The 18,273-nt window shown below is 41.7% G+C and overlaps 1 protein-coding gene and 1 long non-coding RNA gene across 2 annotated transcripts in view; one reads left to right on the top strand and one right to left on the bottom strand.

Annotated features, from left to right (window-relative positions):
* LY75 (lymphocyte antigen 75) overlaps nucleotides 1-13,815 on the bottom strand; it is a 47,398-nt gene extending 33,583 nt beyond the window's left edge. Inside the window, exons 1-12 of the mRNA XM_048072275.2 lie at nucleotides 13,628-13,815; nucleotides 10,787-11,161; nucleotides 9,634-9,807; nucleotides 9,201-9,365; nucleotides 8,487-8,597; nucleotides 6,409-6,549; nucleotides 4,407-4,595; nucleotides 3,583-3,740; nucleotides 2,562-2,672; nucleotides 1,230-1,318; nucleotides 707-879; nucleotides 333-529 (exon numbers count right to left, since the gene is read on the bottom strand). Coding sequence (XP_047928232.1) covers nucleotides 333-529; nucleotides 707-879; nucleotides 1,230-1,318; nucleotides 2,562-2,672; nucleotides 3,583-3,740; nucleotides 4,407-4,595; nucleotides 6,409-6,549; nucleotides 8,487-8,597; nucleotides 9,201-9,365; nucleotides 9,634-9,807; nucleotides 10,787-11,161; nucleotides 13,628-13,712 — 1,968 coding nt within the window. The 5' untranslated portion in view covers nucleotides 13,713-13,815. The remainder of the gene's footprint in view (nucleotides 1-332; nucleotides 530-706; nucleotides 880-1,229; nucleotides 1,319-2,561; nucleotides 2,673-3,582; nucleotides 3,741-4,406; nucleotides 4,596-6,408; nucleotides 6,550-8,486; nucleotides 8,598-9,200; nucleotides 9,366-9,633; nucleotides 9,808-10,786; nucleotides 11,162-13,627) is intronic.
* A 1,012-nt stretch (nucleotides 13,816-14,827) lies between these two features.
* Nucleotides 14,828-17,146, top strand: LOC136791164 (uncharacterized). The gene is made up of 3 exons (XR_010832627.1): nucleotides 14,828-15,091; nucleotides 15,325-15,427; nucleotides 16,854-17,146. It is a non-coding gene; the product is annotated as an uncharacterized lncRNA (long non-coding RNA).
* The last annotated feature ends 1,127 nt before the right edge of the window (nucleotides 17,147-18,273 follow it).

Raw genomic sequence — 18,273 nt, 5'->3', positions numbered from 1 at the left:
AGGCTAAGATACAGACATGGCACCCTCCATCAGTACTGGGCTCCTGAGATGGAAGCAGGAGGTGAATGCTGTCACCCCACTCAGCTCTAATGTGCAGAGCTGGCCACAGATCAAGAGGGAGAGGCACACTGCATCTTTTGAAAACCAGCACAGGATGAATGCCTCCAGATGTTCTTGTGCATCAGTATAAATCAGCAAGAATTTTTCCTCCCTGTGTAATACATCCTCTTTGAAATATCCTTCAGAGCAGTCATAAGACATAAAATGGCTGATCACATACTTGCTGCAAGACAGTAACAAACAATTAACATCCAATAGGAATAACTTCTTACCTTGTAGCAGGCAAGGCCTGATCCATTGTGCCACCCAGGGGGACAGGGATCAGATGGCTTCGGAAGCACTTCTGGTTCCTTGGGCAGCCCAATGTACTTTTTACAGACAGAAAATGCTTTTGTGGTTTTACAGTCCTTAGTTTCCCACTTTCCAACAGACGTCCCACTGGGCATGGCCACACATCCTCCTGAGAACTCTAAAATTTAAGCCACCAAAAAAAATATTTAAAGCCATTGGTTGGTTTTCCAAAAATACAAAGATTTCTGAATGACTATTTTATTTCATCCTTGGAGCCCCCTAACATGGTGCTCCAATGCTTGCTGAATGTAAAATGATAGCATTTTTAAATTTTTTAAGAATTTGTTATGTTTACCTGGTTGCAAGGTATTCCAGTTAGTGTATGTCACAGCTTCATTTTTTTCCCCATCCACTGCACCCCAGGAATATGTTCCTGTATGGCTAATATCTTGCAAACCAGTCCAGAAGTATTTTTCTTCAACTTTGGTGTACTTTCTAATCAGACTGTTTATAAATTCTTGCTCAAATCTGAAAATTCACAGATTAATCTCAGTCAATATTTGAAAGATAACTGAAACTACTGAGTCAATCTGAAAACCAGGCATATTATTACATGAGTTAGTTCAAATGCTTGTCCAGGCAGTCCTGTATTCAATAACGGGTCAGCAGGCTGAGAATTCAAATACATCTGAGAAGTCTTTACACTGTAGGTTTGCCACGGTCACACCATGGAAAACATAGTTTGTCAGTTCCCTGCAGTAGCAATTCTACATCTATTTTTTCTGTTTTAAACCATTGCTTAGAATATGGAGGTTTGATGACTGCATCTCCAGGATCCTACTATAAAGCGCACAAATAAATTACAGAAGTTACTTTACCTGTTTGTTACTGTAAGATTGCACTGTGCTCCAAATGAAACTTCTGCTTTATAAATCCTGTAACAGTAATTTCCATGCATCTCCCATCCCTGGTTAAAGAACAAAAAACCACATTTATACTTAACAACCTAATTTAGGCATTATCTGCAGAACAGGAACCACTGCTAACATTGGTTGGTGTACGCAAGCTGACAAGCATATACAAGAAAGAAATGCAGCACATCATACACAGGGTGCAGTATTATCAACTCTCGGATTCACAGTTCTAAGAAATAATGCAACCACAGAAATAAAATACACCACTGTTTTAGCTCAACTGTGCAAAGTCTTCTGACTGCTATGTGCATTTAGAGAGAGAAACACAAGGGTGACAGCCTAGTCCTATTCAAAACAATAGGAGTTCTGATGCTGTTCCACCAACGCCAGGATTCAAACAGAGGAATAATAAAAGGGCGTTATTAGCATTTCTTTACTTCCAAAAAAAAATCCTTTATGCAGAAAATGTTTGAACTTACAGAAATTCTCTTATTCAAATCTTTTCCCCATAGTTACATGGAAATTTCAAGGAATATTACTGTGCTCTTTGCTAGCCTACCAATGCACTGGTGTCTGAACAGCACAGAAAGCTGTAACCGCTGGCAGTCTCTGAAAAGACAGAGTAAGAATACCCCCAGGTTGTAAAGAAAGGAAGATATGGGGTAAATACGCTTTCTGTTGCAGGCAAGACACCACATAAAACTTAACAAAAGAATTCTGAGTAGCTAGTAACTCCATCCCAAGATTGTTCAAAACAGAAAAGACTTCCAGACTTATTTACACTATAACATGTTAGACCTAAAAAAACTAAACAAAACAAAAAACTTCATTCAAGTCAACAAACAAAGATGAGAGCCTAGTGAAACAAAGCAGAAACCTAATCTTTCTCATTTATCCCTGCACATTTCTCTCTGCACATCCTTATGTTGCAAAGTGCTTATCCTAAATTAAAAACGATGTTTAAAACAGAAACTACAGAACAAATGGCATTAGCAACAATATACCTAATAAAATCAGATTATTATTTTTTTCCAAACAAATGAATAAAACACACCTCCTGGATCCAACCTCGTAACACTTTCACCCATAAACAGTGGTAATACATCCAGCCCCTTCACAGGAGAATCTGAAGACACACCAAATTTGGCTCATACTATAAAAATGTTCTTTTTCAGCCAAGATGTTCCACATGCTTTATTTTACAGGCATTAAGGAAATAGGAAGTAGAGAGAATAAGTAATTTAATATAGGCTTCTGAACTAAGTGAAGGTAAAAGATATGCAGACTTGCTATTACCTCATCATATGAGCAGCTTTTATCTGATTTTGTTTCATTCAAAATCTCTCCTCTTTTCTTACACACATATTTCAATTTTTCTTCACAGGATTTGACTCTCCACTGTCCCAACTGTTAGAAGGAAAGAAAAAAAGAGTATTTAAAATACTAAAATATTTCCATAGTGCAGGAACAGAGTTTTTGGAAGTGGGAAAGCCGCAATGCCTCAGTTACTTGTACTTGCAAAAACATTGAGAGTGGGATACCCTGGATTACATGCATAGAAACATGTTTTGAAGGAAGAGAGAAAACTGACAACGTGAAGATGGGATAATTCTGAATCACCTCTGAAAAGGAAAGAAATAGGCCAGGGGAGTGCCAGCTCTCTCGTGGATCAGAGAGGGTACAGGGCAGGTGGGCTCAGCTCACTGCAGAACTGAGGGGCACGTGAGCTTCAGTGGACAGCACAGCAGGCAATTGCTCATCCCACTTTTCTACTGGAAGTGGGAGGATGGGATACAGCCTGCTTCTCCCAACATTCATCTTTGAGACCTTCTTTCCCCCACCCACTCCCTGCTGCTTCTGTTCTCTCCCTCCCAGCTGTCTTTATCCACTTCCTCTTCTCTCACCAACATATCTCACTGCCCATCCTTAAATAGGGAGGCCCAAATTGATCCCAGAAGTGACTGAAGACAGCTTCTCCTCTCAAAAGCTGGGCCCACCTCCTTCCCAGCTCTCTGCTATAGACAAGCAAAAATAGCATAATCCAAAATTCCGAGCAACAGGGACAACTAGTTGGTCAACAGCAGTGACAGTCTCAGAGCTGTAAGCAATTTCTGCTGTTCTTTGTGGCACACAACTAACAAGTGCTGGCTAAACAGTTTTAAGAAGTTCTCTTTTAATCAAATGGCTATCTGCATTTTAAAGATTATTCCAAAAATAAAATCATTCTTCTGATTTACCCCCCTTGACTTTCACACACATAAATGTCACCACTACTATGATGGAAAAAAAAATAAAAAACCCAACGCCATGTTCCTACCTTGCCTGAATATGACACACAGTTAGGAGTGATGTTAAAAGGAACTTTTGGTTCATTCTGATCCCAATATGTAAAATCCACAGCTGAGTGATCTGACCATTTGAACAATGTTGGTACGTCTTTATTCCTGAGACCCATCCACACTTCTTCTTTAGCATCTGTAATTTAAAATCAGGGCAACACAGAGGTTTCAGAATAATCCTTAAACTAATTAGAAAGGAGTGATAAAAAATAATTTTGCTGAGTTCACATTCTACTTAAATGCATAATGCTTTTTTATTATTATTATTACAATGAGAAAGGAAATTTGAGACAAGCCCAATTTATTTTTTAAATCATACATTATATTCATGAATGTGAGTACACTTCACAGAGAAGGTAACAAACAGGAAAAAAATACAGAAAATAATGAACGCACAAGAAAAGAAGCTCAAACGAAATCTCATTTTTACAGTGCAGACAAAAACGTAACACTACAAAGTACAGATCATGTTTGTTAGTTCAATGACCCAGCAGTCAAATATCCAATCCAACTATCTAAGATTCTGTTCGAATGAGAAAATTGAACAGGTATTAGGCATTAGGAATTAGGCAAGCTGGCCCATTCAATAAATAAATACATGAATAAAATAGATTAAATTAAAACAAGAGCTAATACAAAGGGACTGGACCTGAACTCAGCAATAGCCTGTGTACAAGCTCAGCATTAACACCTTCGTTTAGAGCTACAAGTTCTCACAATCATACGCTGGAACATGAAAAGCAGTTTGTAATTTAAGATGCACAGCACTTGGTGCTTGACTTTTACAAGTATCCCAACTCACCATTATGAAGCTTTGTAACAACCAGTTCGACATCTGCCAAGGAGTGTATGCTGATGAGGTTACTCTTATTTGCTTTGCACAGTTGATCTGCTGAACTCCAAGGAACCTGGTTGTGTATCAGCATGTAGCAAAAACCATTGTGGGGAAGCCAGCCCATATCACATTGAGTATCCAAGTGTCTCCAGAACTCTAATAGTGAAGAAAAAGTGAATTAGAAGGTTTTATTTTACATTGGCTGGTGCATTGGGTTGGTATTTTGTTCATGTCTTAAATCTGCCAGCACCCTGAAAGCAGACAAAGCAGCAAGCAGAATTTGTTCACAGATAAACAGCACAGCTCTTCAGGGCTGATGTTTTAAGAAAGGGTCACAATTTAGTCAAGCAAATAAACCTGACTGAGCAACATTATGGGGATTAGTAGCATTCTGGGCCCACAAGGTGGGCAAGAGGAGAAAGTAGTTAGTGGAAGTGAGTAAAAAGCTGGAATTCTTACTAAGCTGGTCTTAGTGTAAGTGAAAGTTTCAGAAGTAACTATAAGTAACATTACAAGAGCAATTAAAGGCAAAACAAGTTACTTCATTGCAGGACAGCAGCTTCAACAAAAAGTTGCTTGTTTTGCTCCAGCAGGGGGTTTGTACTTTCATAGGGCATTATCATCCATATTTAGAGCAGTACCATGAAAAAGAACAATTTTGAATAACTCAGAATGAAACAAATGTTTAGTTTTAAATAATTCTTATTCTGAAAACTAAGATATTCAAGAATTCAGACTGGTTTTATGCATGCTGAAAAAGGTGTATGTTAAAAGCTTTTCTGTTTCAAAATATAAAATGATATGCTCAAATCACAAGAATTTTGGTTTATAATTATTAAAACAATGTATAAATATTAGTACCATCATCACATACCCCAGCGAGTAGCCAGAGAACTGATGTGGATTAGTGTTAAGATAAAAAATCAGATTAGGTAACCGAAAATTAGTTTTTCGGGGATCATTTATAATTTTGACCCAGTTTAAGTTAATTTATATGGCTTACTTTTTTTTTTTTTTCCTTAATGGCACATATCTTCCCTGGAGGAGCTGGAAAGAACATGCCATAGCCAGAGACACTATATGTCACTTTCCACCTCCAGGCCACTGTTTCATTCCCTTTATCCTCTATCTCTACCCCTCATTCGAGGACAATCATCTTCCAGTGAAAGTTTCCTCATGAGAGCACCGCACTTCTGAGCCCTGGGAACTGCATATGGCCAAAGCACCGATGGAAGAACAGGCCGTGGACATGGGAAGGGTTGGACATCCAGGTGTAGGTAAATTGCCAAAAGCATGGCAGAAGTTATATGTCAGAGCTGAACACTGTAAGAACTAAAGCACTGTATGTGTATTTGTGTGGCGGGAAGAAAGAATGAAGCTTTAAACTGTTCCGTTTTTCCCCATTGTGTTATCAACTGCTCTAGCAAGATAAAGTAACAGATCCAATAAAGATTACACACTGGGCGAATTACCAACTCTTGCACTCTTGATTTCCAAAAAACTGGTTTCAAAAGATGGTAAGGTCATTTAATTACTTTTATTTGAATTCAACAGAGTTTGAACCTGGTCCCAGGTAGGTCTCATTTTATGTTAATAAACTCCAACAGTGAGAGAAATGGTCTTAATGCAGTGATGGAAAGCTTTGAGGTGCAATTGCCAGTTCCAGACTTCCAGCTGCACATGAAAAAAAGCACAAGCTATGGAGAAAAAACATGATGAAAAGGGCAGGACTGTGCTGGGAAATGCTTTATGTGTGAATGAGAAAGCTGTGAAAAATGAAAGCTGTTTGTGATACATCGTCTTGAGACTGAAGATAGAGAGTTTGATTCTGCTCTGCTAAAATACCCAAAGCTGCCGTGAAGTGTTTTGGCAGAGATGCCTATGAAGGCTTGGGAAGGAAGAAAAAGACTGCATAAGTGAACATTACTCACATACTAACACACAGGAACAAACATGCAAGCTGTCCTACCTGGGAGGTTTGACGCTTCATCGAATGACTTCTTGCAAACATACGGAAGTTGAGTCCCACAGTGATAACTCTGCCACTGACCTGAGGCAGCATTCATCGCCACACAGCTAGTTCCATCCAGAGGGGACAAACTCTGCATATCTATAGGCAGAAAAAAATAAAAGAGCACACGTTATCAGTGAGCTTTTCAATGCAGTAATATATGTTGCATATTACAGCACCTTGTATTTGAAGAACATAACTTGCTTTGAATGAAGGCTCCTGTCCTACCACAGGTCCCAGAGAAACTTTTTTGTGAGAGAGAAAGTTACAGAACCAAGGTATCAGGACTTCCATTCCAACATTTAATCATCTAACCAGGCAGAATGTTCTATTTACAATACAACAAATCTTTGGCCGAGCACTTTCCCAGACGAGAAATATCTCAGGGGAGAACCCTTTTTGCAGCTCTCAGTTTCCTTTGGCAGCCTCTTTCCAGACCAACTCCAAACACAGTTCTGCAGTTTTGCAAATACAACCATAATTCTTACCTTAACGGATGAGGCCCCAAATCAAAAATTTTGCATAGGAGAACTCATTTTGTAGTCCCCAGCTTCCCCTGGAGCCCCCTTCCAACAGTACCTTTTGCCTCTCTTTCTTTGAAGCCTAATGCAAACCCCACCTGTGCCCCACACAAGGCACCTGTTTGCCCTGCACTGAGTTTGTTCAGCCTCACACAGGAAAGTCTCAGAGTGGAGCTTAGTTCTTCATGCAAGAGGAGACAGGATCAGGCTTTTTTCAGAGGTATACAGTGAAGTGACAAGAAGCAAAGGAGACAGCTTGCAGATAACAAATTCCAGGTAGATATTCCTAAGTATTTTTCATAACAAGGGTATTCAATAACTAGAATAGGTGGCCTAGAGAGGCTGAAGTATCTCCATCTAAGGAAACACTACAGTGTGGCTGGACAGGCCCAAGCAACCTGATGCACAGGGCTCAGGAGCTAGACTGGGAACCATCTGAGATCCCTTCTGCCCTGCAGCTCTAACTTTTTGATGACAAGACTAGTCCAGCAGCTGAAATAATACTGGCGACTTGAAAACATATTTGTTACAATTTCATACCTGTACATTTAAGCTAAAATTTCTCAGTAAAATTAGTAAGTGTGCCAGGACTGCAGACTGAACTATCCTACTGTATCCCAGCATAGTCTAGTCTCTAGCACTGCATTACAGTCCCACAGGGTCACCACAGTTGCAGAAGATGCAGCAAGGAGCAGAAAAGTCCTTAAGCTTTCCAAAAAAAAAAAAAAAGGAAAAAAAAAAAGAAGAAGAAGAGACTACACTTGGAAAATCTAACAGACATTTTTCAGCAAATCTTTAAAAAAGTAACAGAAACCACTTCTCTTTTCACAGAATTAATGTCACAGCCTAATGGAATAAAACTATTCTAGAAACTGAAGGAAAAGAGAATTCCATTTTAAAAAGGTCACGTTCAGCTTGAATGACAGAACAATGTTAGCTACAGTATTCCTGACTATTACTCCTCCAGGATTCTCATATATCAATATCCACATCATATTTCTGAGAATATTACAAATACATGCTGAAAATTCCGATCAAACAAGACTCTCACTGATTCTATAGGAACTTGGAAGTAATTAGAAAAGGGTTTTCAAAGGTTTTACACTTCTTTCATCTTCGCTTCAGAACAAATGTAAGCAACCTTGAAGACTTCTAAGTAATGTCATTTCTTGCACAAACATCAATCATTGTAATATTTGAGGGAAGTCAACTCCATCTGTCAGTGAGAGGAGAAATTTAGCAGCTACGGCTGCGGTAGACTCCTTTGCTAAAACAGACCTCAAAGATATCATTCAAGTTAGAGATTTCCCCTAATATACCATAAATAGAGAATTAGTGGAGAAAGATTCACTCTCTAGAAGGAAAGGACGCCTTCTGAACTTTTAACAGAAATAGAGCAATGATTGTTTTAATGAAGTCCAATGAAAAAGAGAAGAGGAGAAAAAAAAAAGAAGAAAAAAGGATAATGCTAGTTTCTGTTCTAAATATTGTTAATACCACCAGAAACATCATTACCTGGATGCCAGTTGACAAAATTCAAAGGCTTGTGATCTGACCACTGCCAACCTCCAGAAACGTCCAGTTGATTTAAGCCAATCCAAAAGATCTCAGCGATGTCATCTTTAGCTGGATATTTATTATTATTCAAGAAAACAATTAGTATAAAATACTTATCCCTTATTGGGATCTTCCAAAATAAAAACGTTAACAGGGCTTGCATTAGAGGGGAAAAAAATTGCTGCTACAATCAGATGTGCAACTTTTCTTGAATCGAGGAGGAATTCAACCACGTCTCCCCTCCCAGTGCCTCCAGGTATTGAACATTTGATTTTATATTCTCAAAAGCACACTGATAGTTCCTCCAGGCCAAGCCTGAACATCAGCGAGAATGATTACACAAGATGCTAACATGCTGCTAAAACACCAGTGTAATAAATGTGCATACACCCCAATGAACTGCCACTCTGGCCCATATTTGAGATTTTGGGAACATTACTTATATATAAGAACAAGAGCTAGCCACTGCAATGAAGTCACACAGATAAAAGCAAACAAACAAACAAAAGAAACACATTTTTCTAAAGTTAGATCAGCACCTCAGTTTTTGTTACATTAAGTAGAGCACCAAGGCATTTAACGCAGGATTTAAAGACAGAAACTAAAATGTTGTCTTCACTGATGTTACTTAACAACACTTCCTAATGTTCACGCGTGAATAAATACACCTACCTTGTACGTAACTCAATTCAGACGCATCTTGGATGCTAAGTAAATCTCCCCCTTGCTTTTGACATGAAATATAAGCTTCCTTCCAAGAAAGAGCAGACTGTGTATTAAATTGGTAGCAACTTTCAGCCCCCGGATCATGTTCCCAGATATCCTGACAGCCATCCTCTGTTTAAAGGAAGCAGAAGGTACGTTTAACTATGGCTATAATGAAATATCAGGAATGTTTCAAAACAAAAACTGTAATATTGAAACTTTATGTATTTTTACATTGAAATCACATATACTGCAGAGTAAGTGCGTGCTGTCAAGGCTGCAGAAGAAATGTGACCTGTTTTTACCCAGCTTACCAGTGAGGTGTTACGCCAAGGTGGAGCTGTACGTACAGACATGAAGTGACAGAATGCTTGGATGACTATTTAAAAACCCAACACACCTGGCTGTAAGCAGATTCCCCATTTTCCATCATGAGTATAATCTTCAGATGTTGCGCACCATTTCCCACCCGTGTGTGTTTCATCCTGAATGCAGTCATGATGCCAGGTGTCATTATACAGAAAGGGGAACTCACAGGGTTTCCCATAGGAGTTCCCATCTTTGGTATAAACCTCTGTACCAGGGAAAAATAAAGTAAAAATTAATAAAGGATTAGATACAAGTTGTCTGGGCAAGCAAAGGACACCAAATATATTGTTATTGGTTGTACAGACATGGTTAATTTAAAAGCACCCAAATCACACTTGTGGACTTAAAACACAGTATCTTGTTGTTATAGATAATATGTAGCAATGCCAGAACTGAAAGAAATGAGAAGAAAATATTTTTCTGTACTTTTTCTTCTGTGTGATGCATAACACATTGGAAATATCCTCCCCCCTTCCTGGTAAGTCAGGGACAAATACGTTGTCCTGTTGAAATCCAGATGGTTCACACAGAATACTACAGATCAAGGTTGTAGTAATTAACAGACACAGAAGAGTGAAAACGTATTGCAAACTGGAGCCTACTGGGCTCTTCAGCCTCGCCACTTTGAAAAAAAAAATCAAATACAATGAAAATTCTCCTCCCAAATAGGATAAAGCAAGTTTCTACCACTTCTGCGCTCATTAAATTTTAGATGAAACTGGCTTCCGTGGCAAGTGAATAGACTACCAGAGTAAAACAAACATGGTTCCAAACAGTCCAACAGGCTGCAAACTGACAGCACATGCTGAATTTGATTGTACAGCCTACCAGCTGTACAAATCCTACTTTTAAGGTAATAGAAAAATTCACATATCTGTGAAGGGGACAGTTTCAGTTCTGATACGATGTGGTTGATATTTCATCGTAGGTTGTCACAAAAATATGGGGGTGGTTTTAAACATGCTGAGAAAGCTACTTGGTAACACAACTTCTCCAGCTGTGTAGATATATATTTTTTTTCTTAAAATAGTTAAGATTCATACTTGAATATCAGTATCTCTCTAGAGCAAAACACTCTATTGCTTTACTGATCAGTCTTTTCATATGATTAATTTTCTGAATTTATTGTCATAAATGTAGGGGAAAAAAAACTGTTCTCCATCCAAACCCCAGTACAAACTTACCATGGTAAGGATACCGACATATATCATCAGAGGAATTGTTGCTTCTCCACTGGTCTGATGCATTTATGTTTGCAGTTACATAGGTAGTCTTCACAGTCACCTTGTACTGCGATGCACCAATGATAGAAGCGTCAGCACATCGCCACCACAGCATTAGTTCTGAGTTACAATCAACCATTTTCAGGCGAGATGGTAATTTGGTGAATATATCAAGTCCCAAGCACTGCCTGGATCCCAGATGAAAAAGGCGATTCTGGGATACCCACTTCCATAAAGCTTCGCTTGTCTCTTTGCAGTCATCTATCACTATCCGTGAGTTTTTAACTTGTATGCACTTGTTCAGTGTGTCATGGCGAATGGTAAAGGCATTGTTGCCTGGGTAGGAACAAATCAATATCCACGTAAGAGTATGAATCAGTATCACTTTCAGAGGAAGTTCTTTTTAAAATGTTTAATCACATTCTGAGGCACACTAGCACAAAAGTACAGTGACAGCTGTTTTTACATTATACTCGGTCTCTTACTGCAGCTTACCAGTAAGTACATATTCCTGCACTTTAGCGAGTATTCTTTACTTCAGTAACAACAACAAAAAAGTCTCTTCCAAAGTTATTATGAAACGAGGGGATAAAATGAGGCTGCTTTCTAAGTCCAATTCTATCAAACAAAAATAATCTTTTAATTATAACACATACTGATTGGATCAATCCCTGATTAATTTGCAAGCTTAGTGAGTTAAGAATCTTGTCTTTGATGCAAATGCAGTAACACACCACAGGCAACATAAAATATAATTAATAATAATCCTCAGTTAGTAAGCACTTTTTTTTTTCTAAACTGTGTACCGTGTAAGACTGATAGCAGGATGGGCTCACGCTTGAACCAGCTCATAGGTGCAACTGCATCATTACTAAAAAAACTGGCACTGCTTTTTGAGGGAGAGACTTTTCGAATGAATATTCAGCTCACTGCAAAACTACACAAGGACGAAATGCAGGGCCCCTAAGATCCCAGACAAAACATTAGGAGTATCATTTTCAAAATGACACAGCAACACTAGTTCCACTTTCAGCTGAGACTTAGCTTGTCACTTAAAAGAAAAAAAGAAAAAAAAGAAGAGCTGACAATGCATAACATTTAATTTTAAAGAGATATGGATCACCTCACTGTTACAAGCTGACGCCTCTGACAGTGTAACACCTCTATGACAAGTGCCAGTAGGTTTAAGCTAGCCAGGAAAAAAAGTGGCCTAGAACTATTTCTATGCCACAGTAAAGATGGCCCCCCAGTATAAAATGTTCGCTAACCAGGCTGAAAAGGACCTCTGCTGTCCCAGACCCACAAGGCTATTACTCTGCTGCTTAAATAAGGAATCTGCTGAGTAGTGTTTTGTATTTAATAGTAATGCACTGTCAATCACATTCCTACTGCGTTTTTTTAATATGACTTAATAATAGGTTTGGCTGAACAGCAAGGAAAATATTCAGTGATGTTATTCAGTGAATTTTACCACTATTTCCCAGTATACTAGTGTATTTTCCACTGCATAAGTGCCAAATAGTCTAAATGGTACTGAGCTGGTCAAACTGTAAAGAAGAATCTCTAAGTCAGCCACCACGGAGGTGACTTTTTCTAAGTGCACGTTTTAACCAACCCTCTCTTTCATCCTCTTTATTAACTAAATAATATATTTTAAGCAGCCAATCCTGCTTTTGTGGTATCTTTTTACCCTGTGCTTTTGCCACACTTTATCTTCCTTTTGCTTCTTATTGTCCCCTCCAGACTTTCATCTTTTCAGTTTCTTGTAAGTTGCTCTATGCTTTTCCCCAGATCTCCCCTTTCCTCATTCTTCTTTCACTTCTTCCTGCATAACCTTCACTCTTACATCAAGAGCAAAACCACCGCTTTTTAAAATTTCCCCCCAAAAAATCCAGTTTTCTCATCGGACCTCTCTTTGCGGCACTTTTTGAAGAGCAGTGCTCAGTTCCTCCCATTCGGCGCCCTTACCACGAAGCTTCACGGGGCACTTTTAGCTACAAACTCTTACCATGAAGCTTCACGGGGCACCTTTAGCTACAAACTCTTACCATGAAGCTTCACGGGGCACTTTTAGCTACAAACTCTTACCATGAAGCTTCACGGGGCACTTTTAGCTACAAACTCTTACCAGGTAGCTTCACGGGGCACTTTTAGCTACAAACTCTTACCAGGTAGCTTCACGGGGCACTTTTAGCTACAAACTCTTACCAGGTAGCTTCACGGGGCACTTTTAGCTACAAACTCTTACCAGGTAGCTTCACGGGGCACTTTTAGCTACAAACTCTTACCAGGTAGCTTCACGGGGCACCTTTAGCTCCAAACCCTTACCACAAAGCTTGACGGGGCACCCTCAGCTACAAACCCCCTCCTGTCACTGCAGGGGCCGCAGAAAGGCGTGAGGTGGCAGGGCTCGGCGAAGGGCTGGCGCTGTTCGCCACCAGCTCTCACCGCCCCAGCAGCTCCGAGACTTTCCTTGAGGTGAAAACTTCCGAGCTGCTTTGTGAAGAACAAGCCTTCCTCCTGCCCCTCCGCACACAACGCCGGACAAGCCAAAAAGCCGGTCAGCCCCCCCCTCAGCCACGGCGCGGCCGGGGGAGGCAGGGCAGCGTCACCCTCCGGGGCTGCCCGTGAGGAGGAAGGCCCCGTGCGGAGCAGGGCAGCCCGGCTTTTCTCTTCACCCCTTGCCCGCCCAGCAGCCGGCCCGCTCCGCACCGCAGGGCCTTCCGCACCGCTCCGCGCCCGCGCAGCGCCGGCTGCCCCCCTCGCCCTCTCACCCCTCAGCCAGGTGGGCTCCCGGCTTACCTGCGGGGTCCCGCCGGGCCGCGCAGCAGACGAGGAGCCAGGCGAGCCCGCAGGCGGCCAGGCCGGGTCCCGCCGGCCGCCCCATGCTCCCGCGGCGCGCAAGTTGCGCGGAGCGGCCGCGCTGAGGGGCTCGCCGTGCCCGAGCGTCGCGCCTGCCGCCGGCTGGCCCGAGCGGCGAGCGGCCGGCCGGATTGGTCCGCCCCCGTGGCGCGTCACTTGTTGCCAGGAGAAGAGAGGCTCCGGGTTTGCGGCGAGGGGCGGGGCGGGGCCGGGCGGCGGCCGCGGGGTCGGGGCCGCGGGGCCGGGCCGGGCAGGGCCGGGGCGGCCGTCCCGGGCGGAGCGGAGTTAGCGCGGGGGCAAGGGAGACAAAGGAAAGGGAAAGGGGGCTCGCGAGCGGGGGAATGGGAGCGAAAGTGAGGAAAGGACGCGGAAAGTGAAGGAGAACGAGGAGGGGAAAAAAGGGGAAAAGTGAAAGAAAAAAGAGGCAAGGGAAAAAAACGAGCAAAATCGAGAAGAAAGCAGGAAAAAATACAAAACCCGGCCTAATTACCTCATAGTGTTCAAAACAAACTAACAAAAAAGTAATTAAAGTAAAAAGGAAATTAAGTGGAAATTCTAAATGGACAAAAAAGTGAAGAAAAAGCAGAGAACCAGACCTCATTAACACATAGCAATTAAAGCTAAAACCAAAGCTTTAAAAAAGTTAAAAGGGAATGAGTATGTGGTAGAAGTGAAGAAAAGGCAACAAAAAACAGAAGTAACACGTAATAGCAGATGCTAAAGTAAAATAACTAAAGGTGGATAGAAACACACCTTTTTTTATAGGCCACCCTGAGGCCCTCGCCCCTTCCCAGCACCAGGGCCACGTGCCAGGGCCTGGCGTGAGGCCCCTGTGTCCTGCTGTGGTCGCACAGCACCAGGCCAAGGGCTGCAGGCACCCACTGTCCCCACAGCCTGTCACCCCAGCCTGTCCCCACAGGCCGTCCCAGCAGCCTGTCCCCACAGCTTGTCCCCACGGGCTGCAGGCAGGGGTCCCTGCCCTCCTGGCCGGCAGCCGAGGGCCCCCGTGTCCCCCACGGGTCGCTCTGTGTTGTGGCCATGCCCAGGGGACACAGCTCCCTCCCGCAGGGACACCCCCAGCAAGGCCACTGAGTCCTCCCCTCCTGCCGTCCCAGACCTGTGCTGGCTGCAACACTGAGGAGGGAACAGAACAGTGGCAGGCAGCCGCGCGATACTTTCTAAGAGTTGGCGTTTTCAAGTAGCTAGAAGCTAAAACTGCAGTGAGCTGATCTGCTTCTGCCAGGGAAGGGAAAGAGGGAGGAGAGAAAGGCAGCAGTTGAAATAGTTATTGCTGAGAAAATTATGATGCTGAATACAGGAAGTTACAGAAACCAAAAATAAAAGCACAAAGAGACGAACAACCAGTTGGCCTGAAGGAGGAAAAGAGAAAGGAGAGCTGACAAAGTATGTAAAATAAAATCGTGTCTGTTTATAGCTCTGTGTTCTGTGATTCAGCACTGACCTGGAAAGGCTGTAACCCCAGCTGTGCAAGAAAGCACTTGCGAAGTTGCAAGGAAAAAACATTTTGGCTAGAAAAATCTATTTTGATTTGGCTTGGAGGAGAAGTCATTCAGGGAGAGAAACAGATCTTCACGAAGCTGGGAAGGGCAACATGCAGTCTGTTTTATGCGTTTCAGATGTGCCCATCGCATAGGAATCTGGCCACCCGGGGAAGGCAGGAGTGGAGGGTGTGCCGGACTGGGAATTGAGCGGAAAGAAAGTGAACAAAACCAGGCATCTGTAAGTAAGCAACTGTTCTGTGCTGCTGGAAACCGCAGAGCCAGACCTGGCTGCGAAGGCTGGAGCTATTCTTAAGATCAGAAATTGGTTTCAGGCAGCGAGGGGTCCATAGCTGCAGCAAAACTGAAGCTCTACTACCAGAAAGTGTTTGTTTTCTGGAAGAGCAAAGCACTCACGTCTCTGTGCAGAGAGTGGGAGGCAGAAATTCCCAACTGGAGGGTCTGATACAAAAGCAAGCTATTGAAACTAAAATTAAATATGCGGTGGGATACCGCATATATTTTTTAAATAAAACATCATAATGAGAAGCACCAGGTGTGAACCCTGCATCCCCATGAATCTTTCCAAATGAGTGCTGTTTTTAATGTAATAACTGACTGTCCCAGTTTTAGTGTAAAGAGTTTAACTTTGAAACTAATAGCATGCAGGGCATATTTACTGAACATATACCAGCAATTTTGAAATCAACGGCATGCTATTTACTAAACATGTATAAGCAAATACTTGTATTAATACTGGGCAGGTTCTCTTAAGACATCTAAATTTATATAGCATATACTCTTCAGTGTGTTCTTCCAATTTGAGGTCCTTTTTCATTTGTCTGCATATATAATACCATGCTAGATAACACAAGATCAGGCCCTGATCTTGACTCAGAAATTAAAGAATGCCAAAGGATAGTAAAAATTGGTGTTTGAACTATTTGCTGGTAGTTTCAGTTGCATGTGCATGTGTGTGCCCTACACTTACACTCTCACACATTAATATAAAAGGAGATACACAACATACATCCTTTGTAAGCCCACCAAAATACATCCTTTCCCTCTGCCCCCTGTCAAGCAGCAGACAAATAAGAATATATACTCAGATCTCTGCTACTGCTTTACTTATCCAGCACAATCCAAGAAGACTGTTTTGATGACAGAGGTTTCAAAAATAGGAAGCTATTGAAAACCACAGTGTTCACTGAGATGTATACAGTAGTTTTGCTATTTTTTATATCAAGAATATTTTTTTAAAAATGCAAATACACTCTTTTTTTCTTTTTTCTTTTTTTTTTTTTTTTTTTTCTGTGTCTTCTAATAAGATAAAAAACTTTCACAGCACAGTGTTCTGAAGTCTGTGGAAATGATCGTCTAAAAGCTAATCAGCAAATTGTGGCCGTTAACCCTTCAGTGGGCTTGGGCAGCATCTCTGGCTAACCAACTTTTGTGCGCTCTGATGCCATGCTGTCCCCCACTACAGCAAAGGACTGTCAGTCTACCTGGCAGCCTGCACAGGGCAAAGTCCACAGTGACAGCACTGATCTCTGTAGGACACACTGATCAGGGCTAGAGGAATTAAAAGGATTTGCATGCTGGAAAATACTATTTGGGTGGAGCTGCATATGTGGCAGTCAAATAACAAGGCCAAATATTCCTTGCAGCCAGATGCTCCCAAAGACTAGGAGTTGAATCCCAGGAGCTCAACCAGAAATCCAAACAACCTACCCAGAAAAACCAGCCCCTGCATCCGTTACCAGACTACCAGTTGCCACCAGTAGCTTCCAGGCTGCCTGCTTCTGACCTGAGTAGAGTCAACAGCTTCTGTTTGCATAAAGAGTTGGTGCACATCAACATTTATACAACTGGTTATCCATTTATGGTATTAGTTCTGGGTAACACTGCTACTGGCAGCTGGAGAACAGAACTTGAAAAGCCCTCTCATTCCTCTCCCTCCGTGGTACAGCATCTTTCCCTGTCCCTGAAAAGGTAAAAAGCTCCTACACCTTTCCTCCTAATGAAGCCAGCTTTCAAAGGCAGTATCTCAAACAACTTTTCCTCTGCTAAATTTGCTGGGCCTCTGACCTAGTAAATGTGCCTCTTGCCTGTGGAAGACTATTGCCCCCCTCTTGTCACTTGTGTTTTAATTACATCAGATTTAAAAAAGGAGGATGAGAAAGTCTTTCTTTAAGTTAGATGGTTGTATATGGAATGATCAGTCTGTAAACAAACAAAACAAAAAAAACTAACCAAAACCAAACAAGCAAAAAAAAAAAAAAAAAAAGAGCAGCATTTAGGAGAGACCAGTGAGAACAATGCAGAAAATAATATTAAAATCTGTGCATTTGTGTCATATGATAACCTATGAAAATCTCGTACAGTTTTCTGTTAATTGAAAAACTAATTTTGTGCTAAAACTTCTCAAAATTATGACAATGTCAAAACCTAATTTTTAAAGGCTCTATCCTAGCTTTGTCGATGAGGCCTCTGCATTTAATGTGAGCTGCACAGCAGCATACTCACAGCATAATAAGTGAACAATTTCTGCATTGAAAATCACAAATGTTATCATGTCCCCATTACCTACAGCTCATTGCAAAGCAGCACTAACAGCAGAGCAAACTTCAAACATGGCTACAGAGGAAACATGCCAAATAGAGAACTTCAGATACAAAAGGGACTCCACCACAGAGCTGACATTAATGCAAAGCAGCCTTTCCTATTACTCCCAAGCAGATGACTTTACCTTACCAATCAAAAACCCTTTGGAGATACCAACATTGTGACTAAGAGCCTTGTACTTCTAGCAGGGGTTTTCTTGCTCATCAACAGATACTTTCTTTGCTTTTCTGTCCACATGTTTATAACAATAGCATTACCTGCAGAAAGTGTCAACAGCTATCTACCCATAAATCTCCACCCCATCTCTTCTGCTCACCACATTAAATACTCTGCCTGAGCAGCTGTCCTCCCTCTTTTACAGTCAACACTTTGGCAATCTGGTTTTTCTGGCTAGGTTGAGCGCATCCCATGGCAGTGAGCACAAAGGGAATGCTGTAAAAGGATTTGCTACCTCCAGCATCT

This window comes from Anser cygnoides, chromosome 6 (assembly GCF_040182565.1).
Source record: "Anser cygnoides isolate HZ-2024a breed goose chromosome 6, Taihu_goose_T2T_genome, whole genome shotgun sequence".
Classification (NCBI taxonomy): domain Eukaryota; kingdom Metazoa; phylum Chordata; class Aves; order Anseriformes; family Anatidae; genus Anser; species Anser cygnoides.
The sequence above is the reverse complement of the archived record's forward strand: the minus strand, read 5'-3'. Positions and strand labels throughout refer to the sequence as shown.